At 40.1% G+C, this 21,418-nt stretch overlaps 1 protein-coding gene across 1 annotated transcript in view; it reads right to left on the reverse strand.

Annotated features, from left to right (window-relative positions):
- The window catches only part of LOC132832361 (PH domain leucine-rich repeat-containing protein phosphatase 1-like), a 176,369-nt gene that overhangs the window by 49,862 nt on the left and 105,089 nt on the right, over positions 1–21,418 (reverse strand). Inside the window, exons 2-4 of the mRNA XM_060850312.1 lie at positions 14,024–14,214; positions 12,080–12,205; positions 158–324 (exon numbers count right to left, since the gene is read on the reverse strand). Of these exons, the coding sequence (XP_060706295.1) occupies positions 158–324; positions 12,080–12,205; positions 14,024–14,214 (484 nt within the window). The remainder of the gene's footprint in view (positions 1–157; positions 325–12,079; positions 12,206–14,023; positions 14,215–21,418) is intronic.

Genomic DNA, 21,418 nt, shown 5'->3' on the forward strand with positions numbered 1-21,418 from the left:
TGGAGGGACAGGTGAGTAATGTTTTAATCAAAAGCACTCCATCTAGACGTTCTTTTCTACCTTAGGCACAATAAGTAAATATTAAGAAAAGGATGATGATTTAAGATATTAACAAAACCTTTTAAGGTACTTTTTAAAAGAAATTAGAAGTAGGTACCTTTGAAGATCATTCAAGCCTCCATTTGCTCCAGGCCCTAAATTCTGCTTGAGGAAATTCTGTTTCAGGTTCAGGTGAGTTAGATCCTGGCTATAAAAAAGGTTACGTGGAAGATTTTCCAAGCTGCAACATGATAAGTCCACTGATCCAATTCTCTGGGACACGATCTAAAACAGAACAATAGGCACAAGACATTTTCTTAATTGTTAAACCAAACTTCTTTATCCCAACACATTACACCTTATGGAATAACATCTGAAAGAAAATCCTCAACTGGATGAGGACTGTAAAAGGAGGTCTTTTAAAATGAAACACAATAGTAAGTTAGGGAGCAATGAGTGAACAACAGGGACTTGACTTTATAGAACTCTTAATTAACAAAATTGCTAAAATGACTGAAGAATAACCTGTAACACTGCTGTAAGGAGCTTTAATTATTTTTTGCTGTAATGGTTCACAAAAATAACACAGCATTAGATGCCTTGCTAAGATAATAAGGAACAATATAAGCATACTGGCCTGGTTTGTACACTTCATTGTGAGACAGATTCAATTAAAGACCACTAGACTAATTTCCAACTTAAAAAGTTATAAGTTACAATGAACAGCTTACTGTACTGGTCTTTATTTCCTAGAAGGTTTAATTTAGCATTTTAACATAATGCAAGAGCTAGATTATGTGCATATGGCTAGACTATTTGAATCAGACAGCTGAAAGAGAATCAGGGGACAAGCTCTCAAATAGAGAATTGGTTTGGATGTTAACAAGATTTTATTTAGAGTCACTGACATCAGGAACAAATTCTCATCTCATGCAGATTCAGTGCATGCATTCATAAAAGTGACTTGGTTAAATTCCTTCCTGTGGGTAACATCATTTCACAAAAAAGGTAGGTGCAGTAGTAAGGATTGTACGTTATGGTTACTGTAACAAACAAGTTTACTGGCTATGCCTCAAAAGAGCCTATAAAATTGATATGCTTCGTCTCCACTCCACATCCAAAACATGGGATCCATTTTTAGCCCCTCATTTCCAACAGATGGGAAAATGGAAGGCTGGCACATGGCAGTGAGATTCAACAGAAACAATGTATGTATGATTCTAATCACCTTTGCTCATTGAAGGTATAAACCAAAAAATTTGCTTTGGCAGTCAGTCAATTCTTGTCTTTCTCAATGGTTAACTGTCAATGGTTAACTCAATGGTTTTTGTCTGCTTTCTCACTTATATTTTATTTTTTAGCTATTAGAAACAAATCAAACAGAGACCAGGAAAATAAGAAAACGAAAATAAAATAAGAAAAATGAAAACGAGAAAACAAGCAAGGAAACCAAGCGAAAAAAGCAAAGGGAAAAGGAAATTTGAAGAAAATTGTGTACAAGTTCATGTCCTGACAACTGAACATTGAGCTTTGTTCCAGAAAAGCTTTGAATTAGGGAACATGGGAGGGAGAGGGAGAGGGAAGAGGAGTTATTTCTGATGTAACACAAATTACAAGACAATTCTAGCAGCTTCCATTCAATTTGTGATCGTGATTCTGGTAAATATTTTTAAATCTGATTTTACTCTTTGATGTCTGGTGATTGATCATGAAAGTGACAACTTAAGAAAAGTTCAAATTCTGAGTCAAACAGAACTGAATAAGGTCTTAACTTCAGTCAAATAAAAGCAAAGTACTGCAGATGCCGGAGATTTACAACATGAACAAAGTATTGAAGAAACTTAGCAGTTCTAGAAACATCTGTGAAAAAGAAAGAGGGTTAACATGGAAATCAAAATGACTATCCTTCAGAATTTTGCTTCAGTCCTCAGCTTGATCTAAGTTAGCAGTGAAATGAGTCAGATTCCAAATCCAGTACAGCAAGAATAAAGTGATTCAATGCTGAGGGTATGCAGATGAATACTATGTTAACACAAAGTTGTGGCTGACTGCAAAATCCCCGACAACACCTTACACTCAAATAATTATCCATACGTAAGTGTCAACTGACACCAATGCCAACTATGTCAAATGCACGCAGAAATCAAGCTTGCGACTGAATGGATTTCAGTGAGGGGGTGGGGGGAGGTGAAACAGAGCACAGTGCATATGCATGCTGTATCAACAGACACGGTCAAAACAAAAATCAGAAAAAACTTACATTCTATCCTTGGATGGTTATGATTAGACAGATCTAAGCAAAACAGTTGATGAAAAGAAACAGGTTAGTGGGCAAGGTTGGAGAGTTTGCCATGGTTCTGTTACAAATCATTGGCCAGTGACCTTAGCTGAAAACAGAAATCTCAAGAACGAAAGAAAGCACCATTAAGCTCAGCTGTGAAATGCTCCCTCACAACTTACAGGATAAATGCAGCAAAAATGGAAAACCAGGGAGAGACTCAAAAATGAAGAACATTTCTTCAGACATGTTACCCACAAGCTTGCTGGGGCTGGTGATAGTGAGTTGTCTGAATCACCACTTCATCAACAACAAGGCAGGACAAATGGGGAACGATAGCCAAACCTGCATTTCGGCCAGAAAGCTAAGCAGTCCAGTGGCTGCTTCATGTTTTGATGTCAGATTTGGAAATTTGACTTTCTCTTGCACATCCCCAAAACAACTATTACACTGAAAAATTGGAATCTTGAATAAGTGAAACTGTTATTATGGAAATAGCGAAATATCTAACAAAATCAAGTATTTGACACAGTATAAATTCATTCATTCATGTTGAATTAGTTAGTACAAAATAATATTGTAAGAATGTCAGTCAGCTCTGAAACATTAAATTCTAAGTAGAGAAAGTATATCCATAAATATCTGAGGGGAGATCAGCTTTAACTTTTGGACTCTATCCAGATAGCAAAACAGCCATTCAAGACCAGAACCTGTTGCATAATTTAAAGTACATACAGTAATCTTATGATTCACATACTCAAATTTTCCTTTATTCCAATTGGAAATCATAATTGCAAATCCTGTTTGATTAAAGAACAGTAGATATATTATAAATTTTATTTTGTGATAATTAAAATTGAGAAGTCTTTACCAACAGAATGTTTCAAATTTGCAGATTTTTTTGGAAGGAATATAAATGAGAAATCAGAATTACATTTCAACTGTAGAAATAAATGCATAATTTGAAGACATTATTTTGATTTCTTGAGTTTTCTGAATGTTTTTTTATACTTTGTTATAAGAAAAACAAGATACAACAGCATGAATGGGAATGCACCATGTTTTGGGGGGAAAAAATTACTTGGAAGCAGTACAAAGGCAACATTTGAATAAGCAAACAAAGGCACATTGTGTAGAGCATTCACTCTTAACTTAATCAAGAGGAGTGTATTAATCTATTGCCTAACTGCTCAAAACTTAGATGTTTCATTAGCATTCCATACACTGCTTACTAGCATTGAAAAAATGTTGATTTATAAATGTACAAAATAGTTTCATTTTTCTTCCCTCTTTTACAATGATTCCTCTGAACACAGATTGTTAACTGAGTCCTGCTTTAGTATAAAATATGCAAGATAAGCAGCTGAACTTTTTCATACCAGACATTGAATAATACCCTTCAAAATAAAGAAACAGTTAAAAGGATTTCTGCTCAAGAACGTCACCACAATTAAATCTTTGCAGGCCAGAGTCTTTTGGGGCAAGTCAAAATAAACAATATAATGATGACTCAAAAACTATTCACAAACAATGCAGGTCTTTTTCTGCATTTCCAAGGAAAAAATCCAAATTGATTTGTGGTATAAAAATGCACCATAGTATTTTCTTTTTATCCATCTTTCCTGAAGATGTAGACTTGTATAATCCCAGTTGTGCTGCCTCTGGCATCTCACTCTCATACTCAGCTTTGTGTCAGCTAATATCAAAGTGTTTACAGACAGTTTGACCACAAAAGTCATTAGCCAACAGTCTAGTCTTATTCTCACTGACATAAATACATACTGGCACAGGTCACCTGATAAAAATCAGCATTAAAATCTTTGACTCTCCTTATTACAAAGTGCTTACAATACCGTCTTCAGTAACTATCTGGAAAATTAATGGCACCTTCCAATTCAAACCTACCTAGCCTTTGGCTCTCCATTTGACACAGCTTTTCTGCAGTTACTGATTCACTCAATGGCAATCTCATCCCAAATGTTAGTGTCTTAGTCCCCAATAAAACCATTACTCTCCCTCAAGCTGGCCTTCCTCCCTCGAATCACCACTCCCTTAAACCCAAGAATCACAGATTTGAAAGGTTTAGCTACACATCACCAGATCTGGTTGGGCTTCTTAAAACAAGTTGTGTATAGTTCTTGTCTGCTAAAACTGCTTACCATTCCAGGGTCATCCAGAAATGTAAAGATAACTTTGCTTCTTTTCTCCACACTAAACCAATTTCTTAAACCCTCTTCATCTGTCCCTTCCATCCTGCCTGCAGCAAGCATAAGGTTTTCACAGCTTATTTTGATATTAACATCAAAGCATTTTGATCAACTGATCAGCCACATCCATTCCTCTCATTACAACATGTAACCAAACTGTTGTTTTTGGTTCCACTTGTCCTATCCATACCTTGCACTAGATTTTTCAAACAATCTTCATGCCTCTTTCAGTGCAAATCGCCCATAAGACACACCTCCGAAACATAATCCTATTCTCACTAAAATTATCACCCAAATTCCCTTCCTGTTTCCCAATTTAGCTGATTTAAACTATTCCTTCTTTCCTTTAAACCTGCAGTCACCACTGCCATTTACAATAAAATAAAACCCTTCACCCTACCATTCTCAGAACCTACAGCCTGATCATCAACTTTCCTTTTTTCTCCAAGGTCCCTGCACATATTGTTGCTGTCTTTCAAATCCATTCCCATCCTTCTGAGAATTCCTTCTTTAAATCTTTCATCAAATCTCCACGCCGCCACCATGCTGAAATAGTTTTTAACAGTCATCCATGACATTCTATGCAATTTTATTCAATATAAAATGTCCCAGGAACAGGCCCTTCAGCCCTCCTAGCCTGAGCTGAGCAAAGAAGCATGTATTAAACCCTGAAATGGTGAGAAATCTTTTGATGGAGTGAAATGCTAAGCAGCATTCCTAAGAAAAGGGATTTAAAGTAATTATTTCAGAATAAGAAGCTATTATGAATCTCAGACAGGAATGATGGGATGTAACTGATGGAAAAAAAAGAGAAGCTGTGTTTTTGAAATGAAAAGAAATGGAATTGAAGGTACATCAGGTAAGGTATAGCACTGGGAGGAATTGTAACAAGATGTACTGATTTGCATTCAAAGCTGTTGTTTCTGTTCAATCTGTAAAGAGTTTTTGGATTATGTCCACTGTAAAAAGTCTTGAAATTTGTAATATAAGGGAACAGTGATTTTTTTTTCCCTCCCTGGTTTATCTTTAGTTCTCTTGTTGTTCTTTTATTGTTCTAAGACGGCAACATTGAGAGCTTATGATGTAGTAAAAGATCTCTCAGTAACAAAAATAAGAAAAAATTCTTCAAGCCAGATTCCTGTCAGGAAACTGACTTATCCAGTACTAAAATCAACTGGGCATTACCTAATAACAATTGGAGTCACTAGGATGGAAGGATTAATGAAACAACTGAAGATGGTGGGGCCTTGGACTCAACCCTGATGAACTCCTGATTTCTTGAGCACCCCCTATTTTAATTGCTGCACCACTTGTGACCATGTTCACTGGAGACCTTGACTCATGATTTCCTGTTTAGTTTTATTAAAGCCTTCAATTAAAAATGCAGAAAATGTAGAAACTTTAACTGTTCTTGGCAAGATTTGTCCTTAGCCTGCAATATGTCTAGGTAAGCGACATTTCTTTTTTAAATTCATTTGTTGCTAAATTTATAACTAAGCCAGCTATGTGCAGCTACATAAACAGGACTCAAAATTGTCTTACTTGCTCTCCCCCTGTGTTACAGTATCATCTAAATCAGCTACAAAGATAGGGATTTCAGCTACAACTTGATTTGTAAGTCTTTAGAATCTAGCTGGGGTGTTTAAAACCCAAATGAACTGGCTCAGTATTACTATAATCCATTTGGTGTAACAAAGGCAGTTTGGGTTTCCTTGAGTTGGTGATGGCATTTCCTAGGTTAAAAACAAGGACTGCAGATGCTAGAAACCAGATTCTAGATTAGAGTGGTGCTGGAAAAGCACAGCAGTTCAGGCAGCATCCGAGGAGCAGGAAAATCAATGTTTCGGGCAAAAGCCCTTCATCAGGAATAGAGGCAGAGTGCCTGCAGGGTGGAGAGATAAATGAGAGGAGGGTGGGGGTGGGGAGAAAGTAGCATAGAGTACAATGGATGAATGGGGATGAAGGTGATAGGTCAGCAAGGAGAGTGGAGTGGATAGGTGGAAAGGAAGATAGGCAGGTAGGACAAGTCATGGGGACTAATCTAGAGATGGCATTTCCTGGCGGTCAAGACCATCAAAAATACCCTTCCTGGCATAAAATTCACTAAAGAGAAGGAAAACAATAACAAACTGCCATTCCTAGATATTGCAGTAGAGCAAACAGCCAATGGGGAACTCCAAACCAGCGTCTACAGGAAAACAACACATACAGACCAAATATTGAACTACAGAAGCAATCATCCCAACATCCACAAATGAAGCTGCATTAGAAGATTACTTCAATGGCCACCACACACACTGCAGCATGGAAGAACTACGCAGAGCAGAGGAAAATCATCTATACTGTGTATTCAAAATCAACAGGACCCAATGAACACGGTCTGCCAATTTCTGAACAACAAACTCAAACAAGCACACAAAACATGCCCAGAAACCCCAGCCATTCTCCCCTACATCAAAAACATCTCGGAAATGACTGCCAGACTACTCAGACCCCTTGGCACCATGGTAGCCCACAAACCCACCAACCCACTAAAATAGCAGCTAATGAACACGAAAGAACCTATTCAGACAACAAGCAAAACTAATGTAATTTACAAAATACTTTTCAAGAACTGTAACAAACACTGTACTGGACAAACAGGCAGAAAACTAGCTACCAGTATACATGATCAGAAACTAGCTACAAAAATACATGACCCTTAGTATCCTTACACACGGACGAGGAAGGACACCACTTTGACTGGGACAACACATCTATCCTAGGACGAGCCGAACAGAGACACGCACAAGAATTCCTGGAAGCATGGCACTTCAACCAGAACTCTATCAACAAACACATTGACTTGAATCCCATTTACCATCCACTGAGAAAAAGAACAGAAATTATTTTAACCTTTGGAAATGATGTCACCACAGGAAATGACATCATCAATCCAAGGAAACCCAAACATATAAATAGAAAGCAGGCTACACCACCATTGCTTCAGTCGGAGGCTCACTGAAGATGTTACCTAGTATGGTGATGAAATGCCTGAAATCGAACCTTCTAGCTCAGCGAGCAAACCTACATCCAGAACCTCAACCTGAGCTACAAATCTTCTCAAAACTCACTATAATGCATTTAGATATATCTACAAATTTTCATTATAATTCCTCAGTGGTCTCACTAAATCTTCCCATTGTTCTCTCTCTCAAAATGAGAGCAATGTGTTTAACTAAGTACTTCTGTGTTGATGTGTCAATTTGTAGAATATTCACTTTAAGAACTATCATCCTCTCATTTTACCTCACTCTTAAAAGACTTTGTCATCATCCTCTATTCTTACCATCTGACACACTTTTTCCTCCATATTCTCTTCTCTTCACCTGTTATTCAAACATATTTAGATTCTCTATACTTCCATATATGAAATGTGTTAACGTTCTTATCTTCCACTGTTACCCTCAGCTTATAAAACTTAATTGAAAGAGCAACAGTGTGGGATATGTTAGCTTTGACTTATTTTGCTTGTTCCTCCCTTTCAATGGAAAGCTGAGGGATGTATATGTAATTTAAGTTATCTACAATAGGAGCTCCTAAACTCAAATTCAGCACCAAGTGAAGCTCCTGCCATAGGTATATCAGGAATAAAAGAATGACTAGAGTAAGGTTAGGGCCAATCAAGGATAGTTTGTGGGAGGTTGTGAGTGGAGTCAGAGGAGATTGGTGAAGCACTAAATGACTATTTTTCATCAGTATTCACACTAGAAAAAGGCAATGTTGGCAAGGAGATACAGGCTACCAAACTAGATGGAATTGAGGTTCACAAGGAGGAGGTGTTAGTAATTCTGGTAAGTGTAAAAATAGCTAAGTCCCTTGGGCTGGATGGGATTCATCCTAGGATTCTCTGGGTAGCCAGGGAGTAGATTGCCGAGCCTTTGGCTTTTATCTTTATGTCATCATTTCCTATAGGAATAGTGCCAGAAGACTGGAGGATAGCAAATGTTGTTCCCATGTTCAAAAAGGGAAGGATGGACAACCCTGGTAGTTTAGAGTCCCTACAGTATGGAAACAGGCCTTTCAGCCCAACAAGTTCACACAGACCCTCAGAAGAGTAACCCACACGGACCCATTCCCCTACATTTACCCCTGACTAATGTACCTAAAACTATGGGCAATTTTAGCATGGACAATTCATCTGACCTGCACATTTTTGGATTGTGGGAGGAAACTGGAGCATCCAGAGGAAACCCATGCAGACACGGGGAGAACGTACAAACTCCACACAGATAGTCGCCCAAGGCTGGGATCGAACCCAGGTCCCTGGTGCTGTGACGCAGCAGCGCTAACCACTGAGCCACCATGCCACCCTAAATTATAGATCAATGAGCCTTACTTTGGTTTTGGATAAAATGTTGGAAAAGATATAAGCAAGAGGATTTGTAATAATCTAGAAAGGAATGACTTGATTAAGGATAGTCAACACGGTTTTGCGAAGGGTAAGTTGTACCTCACAAACCTTACTGAGAAGATGACCAAACAGGTGGATGCGAGTAAAGCAGTTAAGGTGTTGCATATGGATTTCAGATAAGGTTCCCCATGGAATGCTATTGTACAAAATATGGAGGCATGGGATTGAGGGTGATTTAGCAGTTTGGATTAGAAATTGGTTAGCTGAAAGAAGACAGAGGATGGTGGTTAATGGGAAATGTTCATCCTACAGTTTAGTTACTCATGGTGTACCACAAGGATTTGTTTTGGGGACACTGATGTTTGTCATTTTTATAAATGACCTAGATGAGGGCATAGAAGGACTGGTTAGTAAATTTGCATATGACACTAGGTCGGTAGAGTTGTGGATAGTGCCGAAGGATGTTGCAGGTTACAGAGGGACATAGATAAGCTGCAAGGTTGGCAAATGGAGTTTAATGTGGAAAAATGTGAGGTGATTCACTTTGGAATGAGCAACAGGAATGCAGAGTACAAATGGTAATCTTTTCTTGGGTAGTGTAGATGAACAGAGATCTTGGTGTCCATGTGCATAGTTCCCCGAAAGTTGCTACCCAAGTTGATAGGATTGTTAAGAAGGTGTACAGTGTGTTCGCTTTTATTGGGAGAGGGATTGAGTTTCGGAGCCGTGAGGCCATGTTGCTGCTGTACAAAACTCTGGTGCGGTTGCATACAGTTCTGGTCACTGCATTATAGGAAAGATGTGTAAGCACTGGAAAGCGTTCAGAGGAGATTTACTAGGATGTTGCCTGGTAAGGAGGGAAGGTCTTATGAGGAGGAAAGGCTGAGGAACTTGAGTCTATTTTCATTGGAGAGAAGAAGGTTAAGAGGTGACTTAACTGAAACATATAAGATAATCAGAGGGTTACATAGGGTGGACAGTGAGATCCTTTTCCCTCGGATGGTGATGGCTAGCACGAGGGGACATAGCTTTAAACTGAGGGGTGATAGATATAGGACAGATGGGGTGGCACTGTAGCTCAGTGGTTAGCTCTGCTGCCTCACAGCACCAGGGTCCCAGGTTCGATTCCAGTCTCGGGCGTCTGTCTGCATGGAGTTTGCACATTCTCCCCGTGCCTGCGTGGGTTTCTGCGGATGCTCTGGTTTCCTCCCACAATCCAAAGATGTGAAGGTCACGTGAATTGGACATGGTAAATTGCCCATAGTGTTCAGGGATGTGTAGTTTTGGTGCATTAGTCAGAGGGAAATGGGTCTGGGTGGGTTACTCTTCGGATGGTCGATGTGGACTGGTTGGGCTGAAGGCCTGTTTCCACACTGTAGGGAATCTAATCTAATCTAATGTCAGAGGTAGTTTCTTTACTCAGTAGTAGGGACGTGGAACTCACTGCCTGCAATAGTAGTAGACTCGCCAACTTTAAGGGCTTTAAATGGTCATTAGATAGACATATGGATGAAAATGGAGTAGTGTAGGTTAGATGGGCTTCAGATTGGCTTCACAGGTCAACACAACATTGAGGGCCTAAGGAGAAAGTGTGGACTGCAGATGCTGGAAATCAGAGTTGAAAAATGTGTTGCTGGAAAAGCGCAGCAGGTCAGGCAGCTTCCAGCAGCTGGAGAATTGACATTTCCGGCATAAGCCCTTCTTCAGGAATGAGGAAGGTGTGCCAAGCAGGCTAAGATAAAAGGTAGGGAGGAGGGACTTGGGGGAGGGGCAATGGGAATGCGATAGGTGGAAAGAGGTTAAGGTGAGGGTGATAGGCCGAAGAGGGGGTGCGGGCTGACTGAGGAAAGACCAATCCCTCCACGACTCCCTCGTCAGGTCCACACCCCCCACCAACCCAACCTCCATTCCCGGCACCTTCCCCTGCAACCACAAGAAATGCAAAATTTGCGCCCACACCTTCCCCCTCGCTTCCCTCCAAGACCCCAAGGGATCCTTCCATATCCGTCACAAATTCACCTGCACCTCCACACACATCATTTACTGCATCCGCTGCACCCATTGGGGAGACAGGCCGCCTACTTGCGGAACGCTTCAGAGAACTCCTCTGGGACATCCGCACCAACCAACCCAACTGCCCCATGGCGAAACACTTTAACTCCCCCTCCCACTCCGCCAAGGACATGCAGGTCCTTGGCCTCCTCCATCACCAGACCATGGCCACACGACACCTGGAGGAAGAGCGCCTCATCTTCCGCCTAGGAACCCTCCAACCACAAGGGATGAATGCAGATTTCTCCAGCTTCCGCATTTCCCTTCCCCCCACCTTATCTCAGTCCCAACCCTCCTACTCAGCACCACCTTCTTGACCTGCAATCTTCTTCCCGACCTCTCCACCCCCACTCCCTCTCCGGCCTATCACCCTCACCTTAACCTCCTTCTACCTATCGCATTCCCAACGCCCCTCCCCCAAAGTCCCTCTTCCCTATTTTTTAATCTTAGCCTGCTTGGCACACCTTCCTCATTGAGGGCCAAAGGGCCTGTACTGCGCTGTAATGTTCTATGTTCTCCCATACAAAGACGAAATGCTTTCACATGGAAGAGAGTTAGAAAACATTCCAAGAAAAAGATGTTATCTGTCTTCTCCCAGTATCTGAATGTACATCTGCTTGATGGAGGCTTGGAAACACTTCATTTTTCTGAATAGTGTATGGTTCTAGAAGACAGGTTGCAAATCAAAATGTAGTAAAATTAAGAAAGACTCACAGATATGATAATTTTAACACAGTAAGCATTTCCTCTGGGCACGACCCACAAGCCTTACCACCTCATTGGCACATTAACTGCATATCTTACATTGCACATGATGCAAAAATAAGTAGAAAACTGTCAGCTGTGAAGTAATTTTTTTTCAAAATGTTGTTTTGTTAATAAATTATAAGTTACTCCATCATCACATAATACACTGGCATATATAAAACTGGTGAATGAAATTTGCTAATATTTTACAAAAAAAGTGAAATTTGAAGAAACAAATAAAATTGCAGAAATAACCATCTAAACTTGAATCCCAGCATGCAGAAAGAGGGTTGCTGTTTTACCAAAAGCAATACTTTGACACACAACGCCTAATGGTTCGAAGCAAAGTCTCTACAGCCTCACCTTTGAAGCCTGCCGAAGCCAACGTAAATACACTGGGAAAGTATCAAAGCTGACATAATAGGTCTGACTGTGTGGTCCTGATGAGGTGAAGGCCAAACAGTATTGGTGCTTTTTCACTTCTTCCACCTGTGAAGAAAAACCTTCACATTTACACGAAACCTATATCACATCACTTTAGAGTACTTATAAATAGTGATGAGGCAAATTCAAACATTCTATGCTTGAATGTCTCACAGGGTGAAATGAGGAAAGAGACTAGTCTGCTTGTGTCTTGAACGAACATTGATAATATAGCCAAGACAACAGGAGACTGTCCTGCTCTTGTCTGAAAATTAATCTTTACAATAAGCCTGCAGTATGAGAACAGGAGGCCTGGATCTTGATTTAGCCAAAGGACCCCATCTGTCATTTTTGTTACTTGATCAGACTAGATAGTCAGCTTATCTGCTCAAATCCTGTAACGGGGCTTGAACCAACAAACTCTGTTACAGAGGTACAAGGGTTGCAATTCAACAGCATAAAAAAAAGAGCAGCATAAGGCCCAATGGCCCATTGAGCCTGTTTTGTTATTCAGTACAATCATGGTTGATCATATTTCTGGCCTGCCCTCCATATATCTTGATTCCGAGCACTAAAATGTTTCTCCAAACCCTAACCATATCTAAAACATATCTGGTGTGGAGAATTCCAAAGATTCACAACTCAGAAGTGAAGAAATTTTTCCTCACTTCAGTTCTAAATAACCACCTCCTCATCTTGAGACTTGATCCTGTATTCTAGATTAGAGTGCTGGAAAAGCACAGCAGGTCAGGCAGCATCCGAGGAGCAGGAAAATCGACAAAGGCCCTTCATCAGGAATGCCCTCATGTCGAACAGCCCTCCCTCACTATCCTTACATAGTACTCCATCTGCCATCTTGTTGTCCACTGGCTTAACTTGTCTAAATTTCTTTACAGCCTTTCGTGTCCTCTTCATAGCCTAAATTTCCACTGTGCTTTGTGACATAATCGAACTAAAATACATTACTTTTGGTGCTCTTGTCGAAGTAATCTATATAGATTGTAAATAACTGCAGCGCTAGTGCTGATCCTTGCAACAATCCATTGGTCACAGCCTGCCAACATGAAAATGTCAGGTTTATCCCTAAACTGCGAGTCCTGCCTCTTAACTTATTATCTCTCTTTACCAATATATTTCAAACTCCATCTGCCCCTGTATTTTGTATTAATTCTTTCTGCTATTGAGTGCTTTTTGGGAGTTCAAATATACTACACGTATGTTCTTCTCTATCCAGCCTATTAGTTATATCCTTGAAAATCTCTAATAAATTTTTAAAAAGAATTCTGACTTTGTCTCATCATACTAAGAATTCAAAAGACAATTCAGGATTTTCCAGAAGATTGACTTCAGACAAACTTGCCTTTTCTGTCTCTACTTTCTTGTTACATTCATTGGAAGCCAATTGGTGGGAAGTGTTCCAGAACCTTGGCAACTCTGGTACACAATCAGCACATCCATTATCTCCAGACACATCGGCACTGAGGGATTTATTGGACGTTAGTCCCATATCTTTCTCCAATATTTTATCTCTGATGCTAACTATCTTAAGTTTTCATCTATTTTAGACCATTTTCAACCCCTATTTCTGGGGTGTAATTTGTGTCTTTTACTGTGACAGAAATAGCTCAATTGGCAGATAAATAATTGATTAAGTATTAGAACAACGTAATCTTCAGTTTTCCTAGTGATAGCAAAAGTATTTTAAAAATAAGATACTGCCTAAATGTTTTTGATAAAATCTAAACTATTTCCTGAAAGCATCTTTTAATGTGGAATCACAGATTTTAAGACAGACTTTGAATAGCAAAATTATAATAAGTAAACTCTGCATTTTAAAATCTGTTACAAAATAACATTACTGTGTGTTTCACCAAACCAAAATACCTTGCCGCCAATTAAAGGAAGAACATGCATTTTTCCAGACTGGCTATCTTTCACAGATGAAACGATCAAACAGGTACCACACAGGATAACTTGACGGTTGGTCCACTTGTGAAGCTGCATCTTCCCTTTCCGGACATTGAACAACCCACATAGCTGGATCTGCTCTAAGTGGTCAACACTATATGGTTTCCCTAGATACAAAGAAAACAATTAATCACCAGCAAGGGTGGAGGGTGTTAATGACATTTAACATGGCAAAAACATATTAATGTAATTCAGCTCTATTTCAAGATATATAGGTCAAGATTACATGCAGCTGTAAAACCTCATGAATAAATAGCTTGTTAATAAAATAAACTCCAATGATCTCCTGGAAGATGCAGGAAATGAATTCTGGAAAGCAAAGATAGAAAGGAAAAAATAATGATATTGGTCACTCCAATTTTTGATTGGATGATTAGCAAATGGCATCATTTTAACTCAAATTCCAAGAGAACAGAGTCACTGACCTGGCTCCCAGTGCTAAATCTGGAAATTTTATCCAATTCAATTGGAAAACACAGGTCTGATGTAAAGAGAAGGGCAGATTTATGTTTCAGGTAGGGAGCCTTTCTGAAAACTGCTGAATGATCCACATCAAAACATTACTTTGACTTTTCTCATCGGTTAGGCCACTTATGGAATATTGCATGTAATTCTGGCTTCCTTCTTTTCAGAAAGATATTGTGAAACTTGGAAGGGTTCAGAAAAGATTTACTAGAATATTGCCAAGGTTGGAGGATTTGAACTACAGGGAGAGGCTGAATAGACTGGGGCTGTTTTCCCTGGAGTGTCAGATGCTGAAGGATGACCTTAAAGAGGTTTATAAAATTATAAGGGGTGTGGATTGGATAAATAGCAATGCTAAAGTCAAGAGTGTTTGACAGATGCAGGTCTCATAGGACCTGAGGAAAAACAGTAATTAACAAACATGTATTAATCAGCATATCAGCCATTACAATGTCAATTATACTCAGACTATTTATCTTTTCCCTGGGCTGGCGATAGAGGGTGGGAGTCTGGAACTAGAGGGCATAGGTTTAGGGCGAGAGGGGAAGAATATAAAAGCAACCCAAGAGGCAACTTTTTCATTCAGAGGGTTGTGCAGATATGGAATGAACTGCCAGAGAAAGTAGTGGATACTGGATCAGTAGGGCTGGAAGAGCACAGCAGTTCAGGCAGCATCCCACAAGCAGCGAAATCAACATTTCGGGCAAAAGCCCTTCATCAGGAATAAAGGCAGTGAGCCTGAAGGGTGGAGAGATAAGCTAGGGGAGGGTGAGGGTAGGGAGAAAGTAGTATAGAGTACAATGGATGAGTGGGGGAGGAGATGAAGGTGATATGTCAGGGAGGAGAGGGTGGAGTGGATAGGTGGAAAAGGAGCTTTTTACCTCAGAGAAAGTAGTGGAGGCTGGTCCAATTGAAGCATTTAAAAGGCATCTGAGTTGGTATACGAATAGAAAGGGTTTTGAGGGATACGGGCCAAGTGTAAGCAAATGGGCCTGGATTAGGTTAGGTTATCTGGTCGGCATAGACGAGTTGGACCGAAGAGTCTGTTTCATGCTGTATAGCTCTAGGACTCTGACAGATTTATATGATTCTGGACCTTGTTATTTCTTTTTTAGATTTCCAATTCTGTTGACTCCCTTACTCCAGTGGTGAATAAGTGGGCCAATAAAAATGGAACAGATGTTCCCGACCAATAAACTCTTTCTGTATTGTAGTTTCTCTAGTTGTGTAAAGGAACCGCATTTAGCAATGCTAAAGTCAAGAGTGTTTGACAGATGCAGGTCTCATAGGATTTGAGGAAAAACAGTAATTAACAAACATGTATTAATCAGCATATCAGCCATTACAATGTCAATTATACTCAGACTATGTGAGGCCTGACACATCACATCTGGATCAATTATAACTGTCTGTTCCCACATAAGGATTTTTCACACTGATTTTGTGCATCTATTATAGTTACAACTTTTGACTACATTTATTTCTGTCACAATTTATGAACAGCGATTGCAACTATTACTCTGATATCCAATGGTAGCATCATCATCAGATCCCAACAACTTGGACAACATCAAAGATAAGAATCCCATTGCACCAGCCAGATAAAATGTTAAGGTCACCAGTGTAGGTCAGAGACTGGGTATTTTATTACATGTGGCTTAATCCACTAATACTGTGAAGAGTAAGTGGTAAGATAGAATTCTCTCTGCTTGCATAGACAAGTACAACAGCACTGAAAAATGCTAAAATTAGGACAAAACATGCCACTCCTTTGACACATTATCCACTAGCTTAAAATCCATCCATTTCACCAGCATGCTGCAGTGCTATGATCTACAGAAGGCAACCTGCAAAGCTAATCAGCAGCACACCAACCCAAAATATCTGTCTTCCCAACCAAGCAATCAATTAATTCTATGGATTGGAGATTATTTGTATTACTTTGAGTAAAATTATCAATGCAAACTTCTATAGTTTGCACAAACAATCAAACAAATTTCCAGTATTGTTCAGCACTTTGAATTTTATGGTTCTGTTCGCCGAGCTGGGAATTTGCGTTGCAGACGTTTTGTCCCCTGTCTAGTGACGTCCTCAGTGCTTGGGAGCCTCCTGTGAAGCACTTCTGTGATGTTTCCTCCAGCATTTATAGTGGTTTGTCTCTGCCGCTTCCGGTTGTCAGTTCCAGCTGTCCGCTGCAGTGGCCGGTATATTGGGTCCAGGTTGATGTGTTTGTTGATAGAATCTGTGGGTGAGTGCCATGCCTCTAGGAATTCCTTGGCTGTTCTCTGTTTGGCTTGCTCTATAATAGTAGTGTTGTCCCAGTCGAACTCATGTTGCTTGTCATCTGCGTGTGTGGCTATTAAGGTATACAGGAAAGCCACACACACAGACCAATTCCTGACCTACGAAAGCAACCACCCCAAAACACACAAAAGAAGTTGCAACAAGACACTGTTCAAAAGGGCCATAACACACTGCAGCACACCAGAACTGCAAAAAGAGGAAGAAGAACACCTCTACATTGTATTCGCCAAAAATGGATACACCTGCAATTTCATCAACAGATGCTTAAGGGAAAGACAATGGAATGAGGACATGCCACAGCCCAAAGGACTAGCCACGTTACCATACATTAAGAACATTTCTGAACTGACAGCCAGACTACTGTGACCACTAGGACTCATAACAGCACACAAACCAACAACCACTGTCAGACAACAACTCACCAGGACAAAGGACCCGATACCCAGCATGAGCAAAACCAATGTAGTGTACAAAATCCCATGCAAGGACTGCACAAAACACTACATAGGACAACAGGAAGACAGCTAACGATACGCATCCATGAACACAAACTAGCCACGAAACAACACAACCAGCTATCCTTAGTAGCCACGCACGCAGATGACAAGCAACATGAGTTCGACTGGGACAATACTACTATTATAGGACAAGCCAAACTGAGAACAGCCAGGGAATTTCTAGAGGCATGGCACTCATCCATAGATTCAATCAACAAACACATCGATCTGGACGCAATATACCAGCCACTGCAGCGGACAGCTGGAACTGACAACCGGAAGCAGCAGATTCAAACCACTATAAATGCCGGAGGAAACATTACAGAAGCGCTTCAGAGGAGGATCCCAAGCACTGAGGTGTCACCTAGACAGGGGACGAAACGTCTGCAACACAAATTCCCAGCTCGGCGAACAGAACCACAACAACAAGCAACCGAGTTACAAGTCTTCTCACAAACTTTGAACTTTGAATTTTAAATAGAAAGTTAGAGGACTTAAATGATGCACAAAGCCCAACACTATCAGTCATTTCAATTTATGCTCTGAAGATTGTAAAATTCAATCCAAAAACTTCACTGCTTCTCTCTCTACAGATGCAGTCAGATCTGCTGGGTGTTTCCAAGTTCGAGCATGAATGAGCTCAGCCAGATGGGCCTGACAGAATATGAGTTCACTGACTGGAGCTGTTAAACTGGTCCAATCAAGGAGCCCTGGCTGACAGATATAAATGGGAGTTTCAAGAAAAGAAAAGAGAGAAAAGAAAAGACAGGATTTTCAAGACCCTCTTGTGGTGTAGTGGTAGTGTCCCTATGCCTGAACCAAGAGACACAGGATCAAATCCTACCTGCTTCAGAGGTGTATAATAGCATCTCTGAATAAGTTGAGTAGGAAGAGTAGGTTAAAAGAAACAGGGGTGTCAGAAGTTCTGCTTAGTCTGAGAGCTGGCTCTGAGGAAACCAGATCAGTGTCCAAGAAAATAACGGATGACTTGGTGATGGGATACCAGCCTCTGCGGAGTTATTTCACAGCACATCCTATTTTTAATCTCAGTTTCTGTGCTACTTTCTGAACTGGGCAACACTTCAACACTGATGTACTAATTTTCTCATTCTTAAAAAAACAGGTTAAACTAACTAAACATCTTTAAATACCTTTAATTTCTTACTCTTCCCTTTAATAAAGAGGCAACAGTCACAGATGATGCTGAAACATTAAGTAATTTCCTCAGTTACTAATAGATGCATAGTTATTTACAGCACAGAAGAAAGCCATTGACCCATCATGTCTGCACCAATCAACAAAGATCTCACTACACTAATTACACTTACCAATTTTTGGCCCATTACACTGAAAGCTATGGAAACACAAGTATATATCTTAATACTGTTTAAATCTTCTAAGAATTTCTGACTCAATCACCTTTTCAGGCAGTAAGTCTTTTCCAAGACTCTCGCTGCTTCAAGTGAAAAAACAATTCACCTCAAAGCCTCTATCTCTTACCTTAAATCTATGACTTCTGTTTATTGATCCCTCTACTAATAGAAAAGGTGCCTTCCAATATATCAAACCTATCTAAGGCCCACAAAAGTTTATTTAATGCCATCAGGTCCCCTCTCAACCTTTGTTGCTCCAAGGAAAACAACACTAATCTATCTAATCTTCCTTCATAGCTCAGAACTTTTAGCACATGCAGCACCCTGTTAAATTTCCTCTGCATCCTCTCTAGTGAAATTACATCCTTTCTATATGATCAGAACTGTATGCAGTACTCCAGTTTTGGCTTTTAAAGAGTCTCAGCATAATCTCTTTGCTCTATTACTATTGCTACCGGATACACTTGCTTTCCTTACACTCTCCTCTGCAATGATACCTTTTCAACATGTTTATATGACCTAAATGATTTGTCTTCCCACGATCAAGATGTCAGATAAGTCAAGTTACTAACCTTGCTAACTACCTCACACAAACCACTAAACTTTGTTTTCAGAGGTCCACCATGCAAATGCAACAATGCCAATACTTAATTTCCAACTTAAAATATATTTGTGGTTGAATATTAAAGTGTGCATTTTTTCACTTTTATTTGTGGAATGTTTTGAATGCTCCTGTAGTCCCTCCACCTGTGAGGCTTTCTAGAAACATAGACATGTGATCCAACACTGAGGATTTGAATTTCTGTTTTAAGAACTTTTCTTTTAATCAATTTCAATGGACACTATGGGATAGTGTTTTAGGTTATCTTTACTAACTCACTCACCAGCTCGCTATATTCAATAATGCTGGGTCCCCATTCATTCATTAATAACCCTTTAAAAACCCATTGTTTACCATAACATTCATTCATTAACAAAACAGTTATAACTCTGAATAGGTGTCAGTATCATAAACAATACCATCCCTATCAAGTCTCCACGAAACATTATAATACTAATCAGTCCTTAACAACCATCTCCCGGACCCAGAACACCATACGTTTTCCCCATATAGCACGCACGTGTTAAGTACTTTTAAACTGGGCTGTTCTCCTTTAAGAAACTAACTGTCAAACCAGCACTTATGTGAACTTGCATGCATGAATGAAACATACACCAGCAAATAGCAAACAAATCTCACAACCTAGCTGTGGTAATCAGTTTAATATTCTTTATTATTCTATTAAATACAGGTATAATTTCTAACTTATTTAGAGTATATAGGCCTAGTATTTTTACTAATATTTACTAAGTTAAAGATGAAAGGACTAACACCTCTTAATTATGCAAGCAAACCAGACAGACACTCTTAATCCCATCAGAAGTAACAGAAGTATGGACACTTAGCATCTCCTCTCCCAGGACAGAAGCTCCTCAAACCTTTGTGTATTATATGTAAAAAATGTAACACCATAATAATGGAATTTTAATACATGTAAGAACTGTGTAAAAAGGGGTTTTGTAAGAAATGTATTTCAGAACTCTATTGCCACCTCAAATTTGTGCTCTTGCATTTGCTTAATAAAAGGCTATTTTCCATACATAAAATTGTATTTTTATGAAAAAGTACTCTGTGCTTTGGGCCCTGCTGATGCCTCAGCTAAATGCCAAGAGGTTGATTTATAACTCAAGAATGATGAATGTCAAGGCTTAATTTGTTGTCTGTAAGTAAAGAAAGTATGGATCTGAACAAAGTAAAAAAAAATCAAACAACACCAGGTTATAGTCCAGCAGGTTTATTTGGAAGCACTGCTCCTTCATCAGGTGTTTGTGGTGAAAGCTAGTGCTTCCAAATATAGAGGAACCTCGGTTATCTGAAGGAGATAGGTGGGCACTATTTTGTTCGGTTAATTGATTCAACGCCTCTCCTCTGGGGCTTGTGTTTTCTGAAGTTGCTCTTATTTTCACTCTGCCTGCCTTGCTCCCTCTTTGTGTCTTAGGGTTTGCTCCTGAGCAGACACACATCTGTGGGTAAGGGACCTACAGCATTGCTGAAGCCTCCCGCTCCCCACCAACACCAACACCCCACCCCACCAGTTCAGAGGGATTGACACAGTGAGCACTTGCTAAGTCTGCTCCCCATTTAGGAGACGAGGCAGCGACACACCACATGCAAGCCCCCGTCTGAAACCCCTAACCCCACTTCCGTCAGAACCCCCTCAACCCCACCCTGGTTCCCCTGTCCGACCCATCCAATCCACTCCCCACCCCCTCCAGGGCAGCTGGAATGGAGATCAACAGTAAGAGCCTGGGGGATGAGTGTACACACACACACACACACACACACACACACACACACACACACACACACACACACACACACACACCAACCTTTTGACAGGTTCCACCTTTGCCCTGTACAGGACAATGTTTGAGAGATTATCTGGGGAAGGGAAGTTTAGGGTACATCCCTGTGTAGATCTCCAGGGAGAGTGGGGGGGGGTGTGTGGTGCGGGTGGTCCATCAGTTGGAAATGATCACCAGGCTCCCATAGATGTCCAGGACTGTTCTTGGCAGCATTTCAGGAAGCTGAGTTTGTTTTTAATCATTGTAAACAAAAGGCATGATCAGTG

This window comes from Hemiscyllium ocellatum, chromosome 34, assembly GCF_020745735.1.
Source record: "Hemiscyllium ocellatum isolate sHemOce1 chromosome 34, sHemOce1.pat.X.cur, whole genome shotgun sequence".
Taxonomy (NCBI): Eukaryota; Metazoa; Chordata; class Chondrichthyes; order Orectolobiformes; family Hemiscylliidae; genus Hemiscyllium; species Hemiscyllium ocellatum.